Source organism: Saccopteryx leptura, chromosome 2, assembly GCF_036850995.1.
Source record: "Saccopteryx leptura isolate mSacLep1 chromosome 2, mSacLep1_pri_phased_curated, whole genome shotgun sequence".
In the NCBI taxonomy this organism is placed as follows: Eukaryota; Metazoa; Chordata; class Mammalia; order Chiroptera; family Emballonuridae; genus Saccopteryx; species Saccopteryx leptura.
In genome coordinates this window covers 279256708-279270824 of record NC_089504.1, presented here as the reverse complement: position 1 = coordinate 279270824, position 14117 = coordinate 279256708, and the positions used below count along the sequence as shown (strand labels likewise).

The window sequence follows — 14117 nt, the reverse complement described above, 5'->3', positions numbered from 1 at the left end:
CCCAGTCAAAACAATAGTACCACTGTCCGCAATTAACCCATAATAGCAAGAGTGAGAGAGCGGCAGAGCAACAGAATGAGACAGAAAAACAGAAAGAGAGAGACAGAGAGACAGAGACAGAGGAGGGCAAGGCAATGGGCCGAGAACAGAGTAGCTACTGAGGGCCATTTTCATGCCCTTCCAGTGCCACTCCCTGGCTCCATAAGAAAACAAAGCCACTTACGTTCACCCTGCTGGCAGGCCCTGGTGGCATCGCCCGGTGCTGGCTGGGGGAGTCTGCCAGGCAGAGGCTGGCAGCGGGGGTACCAAGCTGACATTTGGAGCCAACCATTTCCAGAGCTGGCTCCACAGGCCTGGGATAAGGAGGGTCCCTCTGGCTGGAAGCCCGGCGAAGGCGGGGTGGAGGCACTGGCCGGGGGCCTGAGGGGTTCCCCCGCCTGGTAGGGTGGGTCCCTGCACCAAGTTGAGGTGGGGAGGACCAAGGCCGCATGTCCCCACTAAGAATGGGCAAGAGCGTTGTGCTTTGCCCTAGCTTCTTCCAGGAGACTCTGGACCGAGCTCCCTCTCAGACTCTGATAATACACAAGAGGATGAGGGAAGGGTGAGGGAATGGAGGGAGCAGGAGAGGGAGCAACAGAGGTGACCACCTACCAGGGTAGCTGGACCCGGAGAGCAGGCCCAACTCTGTGAGATGAACTTGGAACTGGAAACAGGACTCTCCCTGTCCCTATAAATAGCAGGAGCAGCCCCACCTCTCAGAGCAGGGCCTTTAAAAAGCCCTGAGCTCTAGAGCTGTGCCTTGTCCCAGGAGCTGATGCTCCTGCAGGCGCTCTCTTAGCAGAAGCACAGGAAGGAAGGACCGCATGGCTTTTCTAGGGTCGTAAAGGACCCCAATTGCTAGGATATAAGGTGGGAAAGCCCCTGTGTCCCTTAGACAATGTATAAGGAAGAAATGGGGATGGAACGAGAGGGAATGCTGTTCCTACAGAAGTCATCAGCCACGAAGGTGCCCTTTGACCCCTTCTAGGGCCAGGGCTTCCAAGGCTCAACGGAGAAACACAAAGCATCTTCCAGTCTCTCCCTTGGGGATGCTTGCTGCTGGCACTTTTTTAAATCAGAAAAAAGATCAAAGCTGCCCTGGAACCCACCCTGTGCTTTTTTGTAAATACTTTACTATCTTATATGTTTATGAAAGTGAAATTATTATTGCCATACTACATATTTTTTCCAAACATTTTCCATGTGAAAAGAGATGAATGGTGGTGACGGTTACAGAACAAGGTGCCTGTACTTCATGCCACCTCACTGCATACTTCAAGTTGGCTAGGACGGTAAATTTAATGTTCCGTATATTTTACCATAATAAAAAAGAGAGAGAGAAAAAAAAACAGGGAGGTAGACACAGAAAAACAGAAAGCTAGACAGAGAGAGAAAAAGAGAGAGAGACAGAGGGAGAAAGATAAACAGAGACAGAAAGAGAGACAGTAAGACACAGACACAGAGAAGAGACACACAGAGAGACAAAGAGAACGAGAAGAAGCCAGCTTTGTAATGAGACCAAGGCTGTGTGTTTTGGACCAGCAGGCAGGTCCAAGGGGTCTGGACAAGCAGGCAGGTCCAACAGGTCTGGACCAGGGTCTGCTATTCAGCGAGCACTAAACAATGGTTAATGCGAGGATTGAGTCTCATCACCACACAGCATTTTTGGCAGAGCAAAAAGCAGAAGTAACTCACTCCAGTGCACAGGGCCACTGGGCCATAGAGTCAACAATGAGTCCCCAAACCCCAGTTTGTCCTCATACCATAAAGCAGGCACACACTAGAAACTGGGATTCTGAAATGCCTGCTGCCCCCAGAGGATACACAAAACACACAAGATATAAAAACTCAGCCCTGGAGAGGAGCTTTGTCTCCATCTTTTTTCCTCTCCTCCGCCAGGACCCAGCAGCCCAACGACAGAAGCAGAGGGGAAAAGAGGACTACAGGGATGAGTGTGTAGCAGATTTGAAATAGCAGAGGAGGGCTATTCTGTTTCTGAATGACATGAAGAAAGGAAGACAGAAGAAACACAGTAAGGTCCTCACCGAAGCAGCAGAAATCCGGTGGTTCTTGCCAGGTGTCGCATTTTTTCGGTTGGCATAGCGAGAAACATAAGTGCGGGGGGGCACCTGAGGGGGCATGGTCTTGCTCCGGGCCACGGGTTTCCCAGGAGTGTCCTTGCCGAAGTCCAGGGGCTCCCGGCCCTCCTTCCAGCCCCTGGTGGCATCCTGCAACATCTCTGCATCATAGGTTGACTTCAAGTTGAGCCGCGTAATCGCATCATTGATACCATCATAGTCCACAGACCCCAGCAGGCGTCCCATACCCCCGCCTCTTGGCTCCTCTTTTTCTAGGATCTGATGCCCTAGCAATTTGCCTGGAGGCTGTTCGACCAAAAAAAAAGTGTTGATGTCATTGGGCTGGGAGATCTTGGAAGAAGATGGGGACCCCTTTCTGGGAGGTAGGGGAGGAGTGTCCCAGATAGAGACTCGAGGAGGCAGAGGAGGTGGGGACAGTTTCTTAGAAGAGTCATCTATGTCCCCTGGTCTCGGGGACACAGAGAGCCCCTCATCTGAACCATCAAAAATGTAGAGATAGTCTCCAGCCAGGGAGCGTTTGGGCCAGGGATCTGGGCCAGGCTGGGAGCCCTGGGAGGTAGAGTGGTTGGGCAGCCCTTCCTGTGGGGAAAGTGAGTTGTAATTGAGGGTAGGATCAGAGCCAGAAAGACCGCGTAAGAGCTTGAGGTCCTTCTGCCTTCCTGCTGGCTTGCTGTAGAAGTCCAGGGCGGGCTCATCCCAGCTGATGAGAGAGGGGTCTGTGTTCTGCTTGGTCCTATTTTCCTCCTTGTCATGCCGGAGCCGGGACAGAGCATCATACTCCATCTGCAGGGCTTCAGCCATAGCCAGCTCTTTGCGACTGATGCCCACTGACTCCAGGGACTTCCAGTGTTCCCCATTGCCCTGAGTCGACGACATGGTGAGGATGAGGACGAAGGAAACCAGGAAGTCTTCTACTTCCTGCCAAGGTCAGGTCTGCAGGGTTGCGGCATGGTGTCTGGGCACCTGTAGGTGAGGGGTAATGATATCAATCATTCAGTCACAAAAAGAGATATATATATATATAATAATCTGACTTACTAGTAGGTGACAGCACTTGGACCACTGCTTATTCCTTCAGATGGAAAGAAACAGAAAGATGGAAAAAAAAGAGATACCAAGACAACTTTATCTATTATATCATATTATACCCATCCATCCTTCCATTCATCTATAATTGCCTCCTCCTCTGGTCCCTAACTCCCTTCCTCATCTCTCTCACATGTACCCAGAGGAAAGAAGGTGGCATCAGTCAAGAGGAGAAGACAGAAACAGAGCTCTTCAATCAGTTTAGAGAAGACAGCTCTCGGATGCTGCTTGTGGGAATATGAAATGGAATAACTACTTTAGAACACAGGCAACTTCTTGAAAAGGTAAACATCCACCTACCATATGACTCAGCTACTCCGCTCATAGTTCTTTACCCAAGAAAATGAAAGCACATGTCTACACAAAGTTTTATAGATGAATATTCCTAGAAGTCTTATGTGTAATATCTAAAAACCAGAAACAACCTAAATGTCTACCAACAGATGAATGGATTAAAAAATGAGATATGTCCACACAATTGACTATTACTCAGCAAATTACTATTATTATTATTATTGAAAAAAAGAGAGGGAGGAGAGAGATGGAGAAGCATTAACTCATAGTTGCTTTACTTGTTCATTGATTGCTTCTCACACATGCCTTGATCCAGGGTGAGGGAGCTCAAACAGAGCCAGTGACCCCTTGCTCAACCCAGTGACCTTGGGCTTCAAGCCCGTGACCAAAGGATCAGGTCAATGATCCCATGTTCAAGCCAGCAACCCTGTGCTCAAGCTGGTAAGCCCGTGCTCAAGCCGACGAGCTTATGCTCAATCTGGTGATCTCGGGGTTTCAGACTGGGGACCTCAGCATCCTGTGTCGACACTCTATCCACTGTGCCACCATCGGTCAGGCAAGGAATGAATTATAGACACACATAATACCACAGATGAATTTCAAAATAACTATGCTGAGTAAAACAAGCCAGACAAAAAAGTATGAATACATAGGATTCCATTTATATAAAAGTCTGGAAAATGAAAAGTAATCTACAGTGACAGAAAGCAGATCAGTGGTTATCTGGGAATGGGTGGAAAGAGGGACAGATTACAAAGGAGGAGAAAGGAACTTTTGGGGATGATGAATATGTTCATTATCTAGACTGTGGTAATGGTTTCACATTTGTCAAGACTTCTCAAATTGTATACTTAAAGTACATATAGTCTATTCTATGTCAATTATACCTCAATAAAGCTATAAATGAAAAGTACAATAGTTCTGTTATGAAACAGAATTTAAAATTACTCAGATTGCTCAAGGATCCTCCCAAAACCTACCAATACGAGCAATTAAACAAAGTGTTCCAAAGCGTGAAATCCAGATGCCTGATGGATTACAGTTGTGCCAAAACACTGATTTCCCCTGGGCCCTCAGGAAGCCAGACAGAAAGGCAGGATCCCTGACCAGCTGCTTCTGGCTGCAAGCAGCCCCCTCCACTTACTCCAGTGTTGGAACCCTTTCCTTTAGAAGCCATGACATGATACAGACACTGGTTGTAATGACATGGTTAGGTTGGCCCGGCAATTCTCAACCCTGGCAGCATGTTAGAAACACTGGGGGAAGTTTTTTAAAGTACAGTCTTGATGCCCACATTCTCCCGAGAGATTCTGATTTAACTGTTCTGCGGTAAGGCGGTGGTGTTTTCAAAAACTCCCCAGGAGAATCTAGTCTGTAGCTGAAGCTGAGAACCAGTAGCCTATGTGTGCACATTAAATTCTCAATGTCATTGACAGGTTCTTGGAAACTGACACTTTAAATGAAACAACATATATATATAATGAAACCAATGTCACCAGAGGCTAATTGATATAAACAAGAGTTAAGTTCCTAGGGCATATTTTTGGTCACAAAAACATCACCAAACATCAAAATAAAGACCCAAAACATTTCTAATATTAAACATTGAAATAAATGTGAGCTATCCATACATTTAAGAATGATGAGCCTGACCAGGCGGTGGCGCAGTGGATAGAGCGTCGGACTGGGATGCCCAGGACCCAGGTTCGAGACCCTGAGGTCGCCAACTTGAGTGTGAGCTCATCTGGCTTGAACAAAAAGCTCACCAGCTTGGACCCAAGGTCGCTGGCTCAAGCAAGGGGTTACTCGGTCTGCTGAAGGCCCGCGGTCAAGGCACATATGAGAGCAATCAATGAACAACTAAAGTGTCACAACAAAAAATTGATGATTGATGCTTCTCATCTCTCTCCCTTCCTGTCTGTCTGTCCCTAACTATCCCTCTCTCTGACTCTCTCTCTGTCCCTGTAAAAAACAAAACAAAACAAAACAAAACAAAACAAACAAACAAAAAGAATGATGAACAAAAACAAGTGAGATAATTATTTTCCAATTCACTTATTCCAGTTCAGGGATGTGGGTGACTAAAGCCTCTCTCAGCAGCTCAGGGTGAAAGGTGAGACCCCACCCCAGACAGGTTGTCCTTCCATCGCAAAACCCTTCACACTAACACCTGCACTTACTCAGACTGGGACAATGTAGACATGCTAGTTCAATTCTTGGGTGGCAATTTTCATCAGATCCAAAATGAGTTAGCAAGCAAACAAAAAAATAAAGCAAAATGAGTTAGGACAAGGGTATTCCTTAACCTGAGGTTCCCCACCCCACCCCAGGACCCCATACCTCTGTCAGGCACAGACACAGAATCTGAAGGGCCAGGGTTGGCTCAGTGAATTTTCAGAATTAGTTTCCCAAAGGCAAATTAGCCCAAGCCCAGCCTTGGGCACATAGAGCACTCTGCGGATTTTCTGTCTGTTGAGTTTCTCCACCCTTCAACAGCTTCTTACAGATTATTTTTTATCTACAGAGAGTAAGAGGCAGTCTTTCTATTTGAAATTAAAGGAATTAAATGACCAGATGAAGATAACCAGAATTTAGCTTAGCTGCCCAGAGCTGGGAAACTGGTTCCAGGAATAAGAGATCCTAGGGGTTTAGATAGGACACAAAGTTGGACTGAGTTTAAGCCTTTCAATCCAGACTGTATTTTCAGCTCTGAGCTCGGACAAGCAGAATAGTAAGAGTTGCCTTAGCTAGGCACCATTGTGAAGAGGGAAATTGAGGCCATTGGAAAGAATCTCTCTCAACATCCTGCCTCTCTCCCTCACTAAATTATTATCTCCACACCTGCATTCAGCTTCCCTTTCTCCCCTTGGTCTCAGGGGAAGCTGAGGCACAACCTTCTTGTGCTCTTGTCCCCCCTCCACCGGATCTCCATCTGAATGATGCTCCACAAATTTCCCCTCCCTCTCCTGTATCTTCACCTCTTCTCCTTAACTAGGTGTCTCTCTTCAGCACATACACATGTTCAAGCTTCTTCTAGCTTTGAAAAGAAAGGGGGGGGGACTTACACCTGAAGCACTTTCCTTTGACTTTTTTTCCTCCAGCTAATAAATACCCTCTCTGTTCTTCCTTTTCTTCCCAGTTTCTCAATTCTCGCTTCTCATTTACTCCATAACTCACTGTCATCTGGCTTCTGCCCCCAATATTTCTGTAAAACTGCCTCAGCCACAATGCCTAGGCCACCTAATTCAAGAGGCATTTCTATCTGCCTGGACGTGGCTGCCGCATTTGGCTCTCAGACCATTCCCTTCTTCCTTAAACCCTCTACCCCCTGGCTTCCATGACACCGTTTTTGTTGTTGTTGTTGTTGTTCTCCACATCCTTCTTTGTCCTCCTCTTCCTTGTGCCCCCCTGAAATGTTGGTGTTGGCTCAGGGTTCCGTTCTCAGCCCACTGTTCAAACGACATCCTCTGCTTGGGCAAGCTCATCTGTTTTGTCTCCTGTTCACACCACTCACGTGTTGATGAATACAAACATGTAGCTCCCCTCAGGTGTATATGCCTGTTCATACATTAAACCCCGAATGTCCCAAACTGTACCATCACCTTCCTTGCTCCCTCCACCTTCTCCCCCTCTGGTTCCTCACTGTGAGGAACAGCAACACCCAGTCACCCACACCAGAAACCCTACAGTCATCCTGGATTTCTCCTTCTTTCCACCCCATATTCAATCACCGAGGTTGACCAACATTTCCCAAATCTAGTCCTTCCTTCTGTCCTAACTGCTGTTGTCTTAATTAAATCCTTATCTTCTCTCACCTGGGCTATTACAATAGCCTCTCAGAGTTCTTCCTCCTACTAATCTTTCCCTCTTTAAGGCTCTCTCCACAGAGCAGCCTGAGGACTCTTTCTAGAATGTAAACCTGATCATCTCACACCCAGATTAAACCCCTTCAAAGGCTCTCTCTATTTGTTCTTTACAAGGTCTTTATTATGGCCAGCATCTCCCTCTCACCTCCAACCATTCATTACCAAGTATTTGATATGTCCGTGATTCTGTTCCTACTCCTGGGTATGTCTTTCCCGATACTCTTTGCCTGACTCCAACTCACTCTTCTCAGACTTGGTTCAGATATCCTGTTCTTCAGAGAGCCTTCCCCGCCACCCCCAGATTGAATTAAGGGCTTTCTTTATGTTCCCATTAGCAACCTGTACATATCTCAAACACAGTCTTAAAATATTTTATTCAAAATTAAAGGTGTATGAATCTGTCATCTTCCCACTAAGCTCCTGAAGTTTCAAATTCACCTCATTTCTGCTGAGAAAAATGTGCTTCAGCTGGGGTATAAGGGCAGAGTATCCTGGCGGTAAGAATTTTTAGACATGGAGATGAGTGATTAGAATACAGGTGATATCTTTCTTTGGGGTCATTCAAACACAGGACTGGGTTTCAACAAACTGGCCAGGTTTGGTGTCCATAAAGGCGGGTTGGTGGATGGACAAGACCACCACAGGAAGTGCCTTCTAGTCCTGAGAGTCTTTGATTCTGACCTACTGATCCCTTCAAGCAAATTTCTCATAGAACTCCAGCCCAGGCTAAGGCCACTCCTTAGCTCTGGAAGGAAAGAAGAGAAAGGTCAAGGAAGATCCAGCAGGCCCAGTTCCTGAGGCTCTTCCCAGACTGGAGTTCAGAGGAGGAAAACTGAGCCACCCCTCTCTAACCACCAGCCATCTCCCTGGCTGCTGGCCCAGACACCACCAGACTATCAGCCATGCAGGGAAGGAGGCCCAGCCTGCTGACAGAGCCCACGCCTGGGCCACACTGAGAGCTGCTCCTTGCAAAAGGCTCAAGGCTCGGCTCCCTCTGATGCTGAGGAGTCCACAGTGAGGAGGCAGGACAAGCAGCATTCCCCCAAGACCAGGAGAGCCACCCCTAAGATGAAGGTTCAGAGCGGAGCAGCAGCCCCACACGGGAAATCCAGAGAGGGAAAGAGGGAAGGCAAGAGCAACCATCCCAACAACCTGGAGCTAGAGTGAGAACTCAGACGTCGAACTGCATTTTCCAGGAGTAAGGGCAGTGCACAAAGTGCTTTGGGAATCAGCCTCCTGTGTCCTGCTTTCCCCTTCCCTAATTCAGTTCCCTCTCTGCCAGCCTCTGTTGGGCTAACAAACTAGAAACTGCTCTAGTCCCTTAGTCCTCAAGGGCTCCTAGGGATTCTGTATAAAAGCAAATATCCTTGTAGGTAACAGGAAAGAGGTGGGTAGATAAGTGCCTGGGTTTGTGCTACTCTGCAGCTCATCCACAAAGATGGCTGGGACGGGTGCTGCTGTGTCATACAACCCCAGGGAGCACTCACACACTGTGTTCTAAATGAATGACACCCTTGACGACAACAAAGAAAACCATGTGAATGGCGCCCCCTGGAGTTGTGCACCTTGGTGGCCCTGGCTATGTTCTCTCCTAGTATCCATCTCAGCAGATGGAAATTGTCTGGAAGGTCATTCTAGCCAGTTTCCTTTCACCACTTGTATGCACTGCTTGTTAACATTCCCCCATATGCACACTTTCTCTTTCTCTGCCTACACATTTGAAATACGTAAACACAACCACCCCAAAATACTTTAGCCTGAATTACTTAAAAACTAGGACATCCTCCTATATAAACACAAAACCACCCACAAAATTTAACATTGACACAATAACATTATTTACTATATATCCACATTTAAATGTTCCCACTTGTCACTTGGGAGCTTTTTCAAACATACAAATTCCTGGTCCCTCTCCTGGAGGGTCTGATTCAGTAGAGTAAGCTCCTGGACTCTGATTGTTTCTAAGCCCCTCAGGAGATTCAAATGTGCAGCCCAGTTTGACCCACAAACTAGGGTTTCAGACCTTCTAAGAAGAGAAGGAGGAACTGTGGAAAGGGACCCTGAAAAGCCCTGGTCAGCTGATGCAGAAAGTGGACAGGCTTAGGGCTGAGCAGGTCAGTGCCAGGGTCTATGCAGCACCAGGCACCGAACTCAGTCCACACAGCTGCCAACAGATGGCTGAAGGCCGGTGGGGGAGGAAATGGGGTCAGGGCCGAGCCACACAATGGTTCAGAGTCAAAGGGCGGAGAAAAAGGAAAAGGCACTCCCTCCAGTGAGCTGGCTCTGCTCAGTCTCTGCACCAGAGAGGGAGGGCTCAGGGGCCAGCACTGATACCAGCTATGGGTAGACAGGGCTTCCTGCTGTCTTGCTGGAGGGCACCATAACGTAGCTGCTCTACTTGGGATGATCTAATGGGTTTGGGCCATCTTCCCACTTCCTGAGCCACAGAATTGGATCTCAATGGGTACGGAGTACCAGCTACGCTCCAGGCACCATGCTAGACCTATAAGTATTCCGATAACTGTGGCATAATTCCAGAGAGTTTATAATCTAGTAATGGTGATAGACACATCCATAAATATATCAATCCCCCTCCTGAGGCACAAAGCAGGGAGGCTATGTTGGCCCATCTTCACTAGGCAAGGAAAACGAAGAGCTATAAACAAGGTGATGAGAAAAATAGAGGGTTTCAAGCCCCAGCCTCAGGCATCCCACCTTTAGTAGTTTTTACTAAGGGAAGAGAACTCAGTTTCAGGACTACCCTAGGGAGCACCTCCTCCGAAGGACAGGACAAGTCAAGGGGTTGGAGGCCATAATACTTAATCACTTTGGCTTCTAGAGTTTTCTCTTTAGAAAGGACCCCTTTCCTTATGTAACCCCCAAGATCCATACTTACCCATAGCCTAAATCTCACTGGCTTCACAGGCAGAGACCCACCCCTACACTGCAGCCCACACACCTGCTGCCCTGGCTTCTCTTCCCTCTCCCCAGCCCCAGCTCTAGCAGGGAAGCTCAGCGTGTGCCGTGCCAGGAATTCAATTCCTCCAGCAGGAAGGTATATTAAGGACAGGTAGGCCAGCTCCCTGCTTCAAACAGATATGCATCTGATCCCTGCTTTTGTATTGAAAACCTACAGGCCTGACCAGGTGGTGGCGCAGTGGATAGAGCAGAGGTCCCCAAACTACGGCCTGTGGGTCACATGCGGCCCCCTGAGGCCATTTATCCGGCCCTCACCACACTTCCAGAAGGGGCACCTCTTTCATTGGTGGTCAGTGAGAGGAGCACTATATGTAGCAGCGCAGCAAAGCGCAGTGTCGCTCATGTACAGTACTACTTCCGGTGACGTGGAACGCACACCTCATGGCTCCGGAAGCATGTCATATCGCTTGTTACATCTAGCAGTGACAAAAATAGAACCAGACATTGACCATCTCATTAGCCAAAAGCAAGCCCATAGTTCCCATTGAAATACTGGTCAGTTTGTTGATTTAAATTTACTTGTTCTTTATTTTAAATATTGTATTTGTCCCCGTTTTGTTTTTTTACTTTAAAATAAGATATGTGCAGTGTGCATAGGGCTTTGTTCATAGTTTTTTTTAATAGTCCGGCCCTCCAATGGTCTGAGGGACAGTGAACTGGCCCCCTGTGTAAAATGTTTGGGGACCCCTGGGATAGAGTATCAGACTGGGACGTGGAGGACCCAGGTTCGAGACCCCAACGTTGCCAGCTTGAGCGCGGGCTCATCTGGTTTGAGCAAGGCTCACCAGCTTGAGCCCAAGGTTGCTGGCTTGAGCAAGGGGTCACTCAGTCTGCTGTAGCCCCCTGGTCAAGGCACATATGAGAAATCAATCAATGGACAACTAAGGAGCTGCAATGAAGAACTGATGCTTCTCATCTCTCTCCCTTCCTGTCTGTCTGTCCCTATCTGTCTCTCTCTGACTCTCTCTGTCTCTGCCACAAAAAAAAAAGAAAAAAAAAGAAAAAAGAAATCCTCCAGGTTTTGCCTGACCCTTGGTGGCGCAGTGGATAGAGCATCGACCTAGGATGCTGAGGTTCCCACGTTTGAAACCCTGAGGTCGCTGGCCTAAGTACGGGCTCATCCAGCTTGAGCTCAGGCTTGCCAAGTTGAGAGCGGGGTTGCTGGTTTGCGTGTGGGATCATCAACATGATCCCATGGTCACTGGCTTGAGCCCAAAGGTCACTGGCTTGAACAAGAAGTCACTGGCTCAGCTGGAGCTCCCCCACCACCGAGGCACGTATGAGAAAGCAATCAATGAACAACTAAAGTGACGCAACTATGAATTGATGCTTCTCACCTCTCTCTTTTCCTCTCTCCTTTCTCTCTCTCCCAAAAAAAACACAAAACCAAAAACAAAAAAAAACTGGCCTATGGTGGCACAGTAGGTAGAGTTCTGATCTGGAGTGCTGAGGTTGCCGGTTGAAAACCCTGGGCTTGCCTGGTCAGGGCACACACAAGCCACACTGAACATACATATGAACAGCTATACTGAAACAACTACACCTCATAACCCCTCCTCCACCTTGCTGTAAAATCAATAAATGAAATCTTTAAAAAGAAAGAAAGAAAGAAACCTACAGGTTTTATACAGCTTCTTTGATGTCAGGCCATCATTGCGTCACAAGCATGAACAAAGTCTTCCTCTGACCTAATCTATGTCCTTTGTGAAGCTTTTACTTATTTCCAAATGTGGGAAGACAGAAAATAATTGCCTGTGTTTTCTTCCCACTCATACAGCCCTGCCAGCATCGTAGAGATGGATGGCCCCACATGGGTCAGTCTTTCCTACTGGACCTTACTTTCCACCACTTTCTTCCTTAGGCCTACCCTGGACTTACCACTAATTTGAAGCTAAAGTGGGAACAAGAGTTAGAGAGGGCTCTCTGGGTCCTAAAAGAGCAGGAGGACAGGTACTAGGAGGATGTGTAACATGGTTGGATGGAGTTGGGTTTGCATTCAGAGCCCTGGAGTCCCGGATCCTGGCCCAGAAAACATTTGTGCAATTGGTTCTGGTCAGACATGCACACGTAGAATCTGCAGAGATCACAGCTCCCACCAGACACCCTGCAGATTCGGGATCTGAGAATGAACAAAGTCAGAGGTGGAGAGCTGAGGCAGCTTGTGGCTCCTCTCAAAACTTTCCTTCCTAGAGCTGACGATTTAGATGACTGGGCCAGGGATCAGGAACTGGCAACCAGCTGAATGGAACCTTTTGCAAAGAGAAAAAAAAGGTTTGGCAGCACGTGGATCTCCAATCCCAGAAGCCAGAGCAGCCACATCTCCTCTATCTGATCCGTACTTCCTGCTTTCTCCCCTCTCCCCTTTCCCCGCCTGGCCTCAGCCACTGCAGAACCAGCCCTTCTAGTTCAGATAAGGCCGGGTTCCCTCTAAAGAGCACAGTGAGTGGGAATGCAAACTGGTACAGCCAGTAGGGAAAACAATATGGAAGTTCCTCAAAAAATTAAGAATAGAACTACAATATGATCCAGTAATTCCTCTTTTGGATATTTATCTGAAGTAATTCACAAAGATATAGTCACCCCCTATGTTGACTGCAGCATTATTTACAACAGCTAAGATATGAAAACAACCTAAGTGCCATCAACAGAGGAGTGGATAAAGAAGATGTGGTATATACATACAATGGGACATTACCCTGCCATAAGAAAAGATGGACACACAGGGCAGACTGTGAGGACACAGAGAGAAGACAGCCATCTACATGCCAGAGAGGCCTCAGGAGACACCAACCCTGACAACATCCTGATCTTGAATTTTTGGCTCCAGAACTCCACTGGGCTCAGAACGCTGGCCCCTGCTGATGCCTGGAGCTCCAGTGAACCACTGTCCTATGCTCTAATTAGGATGGCAACAGGGCTGCAGAGAACACGGGCCCTCAGCTCACCTGACTGTTCACATATCTGGAAAATGAAACATACTCTGTATCTCACAACAAGCTGGTTGTGAGGCAGTCCTTGCTGAGGATTGATCAATGGCTAACACACAATCATTTTAAAGCTTCCACTAGGGATTGTGTCACCAGAGGAGGTAGCCCCTGCAAAATAATCCCTCAAGACACAGGTGCTGGCACCAGAGCACAAGACCACAAAACTCCTCTTTATCTTGTTCTGTGTACCGTAAATATTAAATGCGAACTATCCTGTGTCCATCAATGTAAAAGAAGTATGTGTCTCTTCATTTTGTTCTTTATCCCATCTTAGAGATTTCCCTGCTTTGCTTTCTCCCACCTCCTTAACCCACCACCAACATATTTCATTGATTCTAAATGCATAAACAGAACTGAAAAACTACCACTTTCCAGACTATTTTTTTATTTTTTCTCTCTTTTTTTAGTGCATGCGCACATGAACGAGAGAGAAAGAGAGAGACAGATGGAGAGATAGAAAGACAGAGAGAGGCAGGAAGGGAGAGAGATGAGAAGCATCAACTCACAGTTGCGTCACTTTTGTTGTTTACTGATTGCTTCTCCTACGTGCCTTGACCAGGGGGCTCTAACTGAGCCAGCGACCTTGGGCTCGTGACAGTGACCTCAGGCTTCAAGCCAGCGACCATGGGATCATGTTGATGATTCCATGCTCAAGCTGGTGACCTTTAGTCTTCAAACCTGGGTCCTAGCATCCCAGGTTGACTCAAGGCATTTCCTCAATGTGTTGAAATCTTGCTTCTGGGCATGTCCTACAACACTGACGG

The 14117-nt window shown here is 47.5% G+C and overlaps 1 protein-coding gene across 1 annotated transcript in view; it reads right to left on the bottom strand.

The window, feature by feature from the left end:
* The window catches only part of PIK3C2B (phosphatidylinositol-4-phosphate 3-kinase catalytic subunit type 2 beta), a 75799-nt gene that overhangs the window by 43383 nt on the left and 18299 nt on the right, over positions 1-14117 (bottom strand). Inside the window, exon 2 of the mRNA XM_066362001.1 lies at positions 2085-3101. Within this exon, the coding sequence (XP_066218098.1) occupies positions 2085-3014 (930 nt within the window). The 5' untranslated portion in view covers positions 3015-3101. The remainder of the gene's footprint in view (positions 1-2084; positions 3102-14117) is intronic.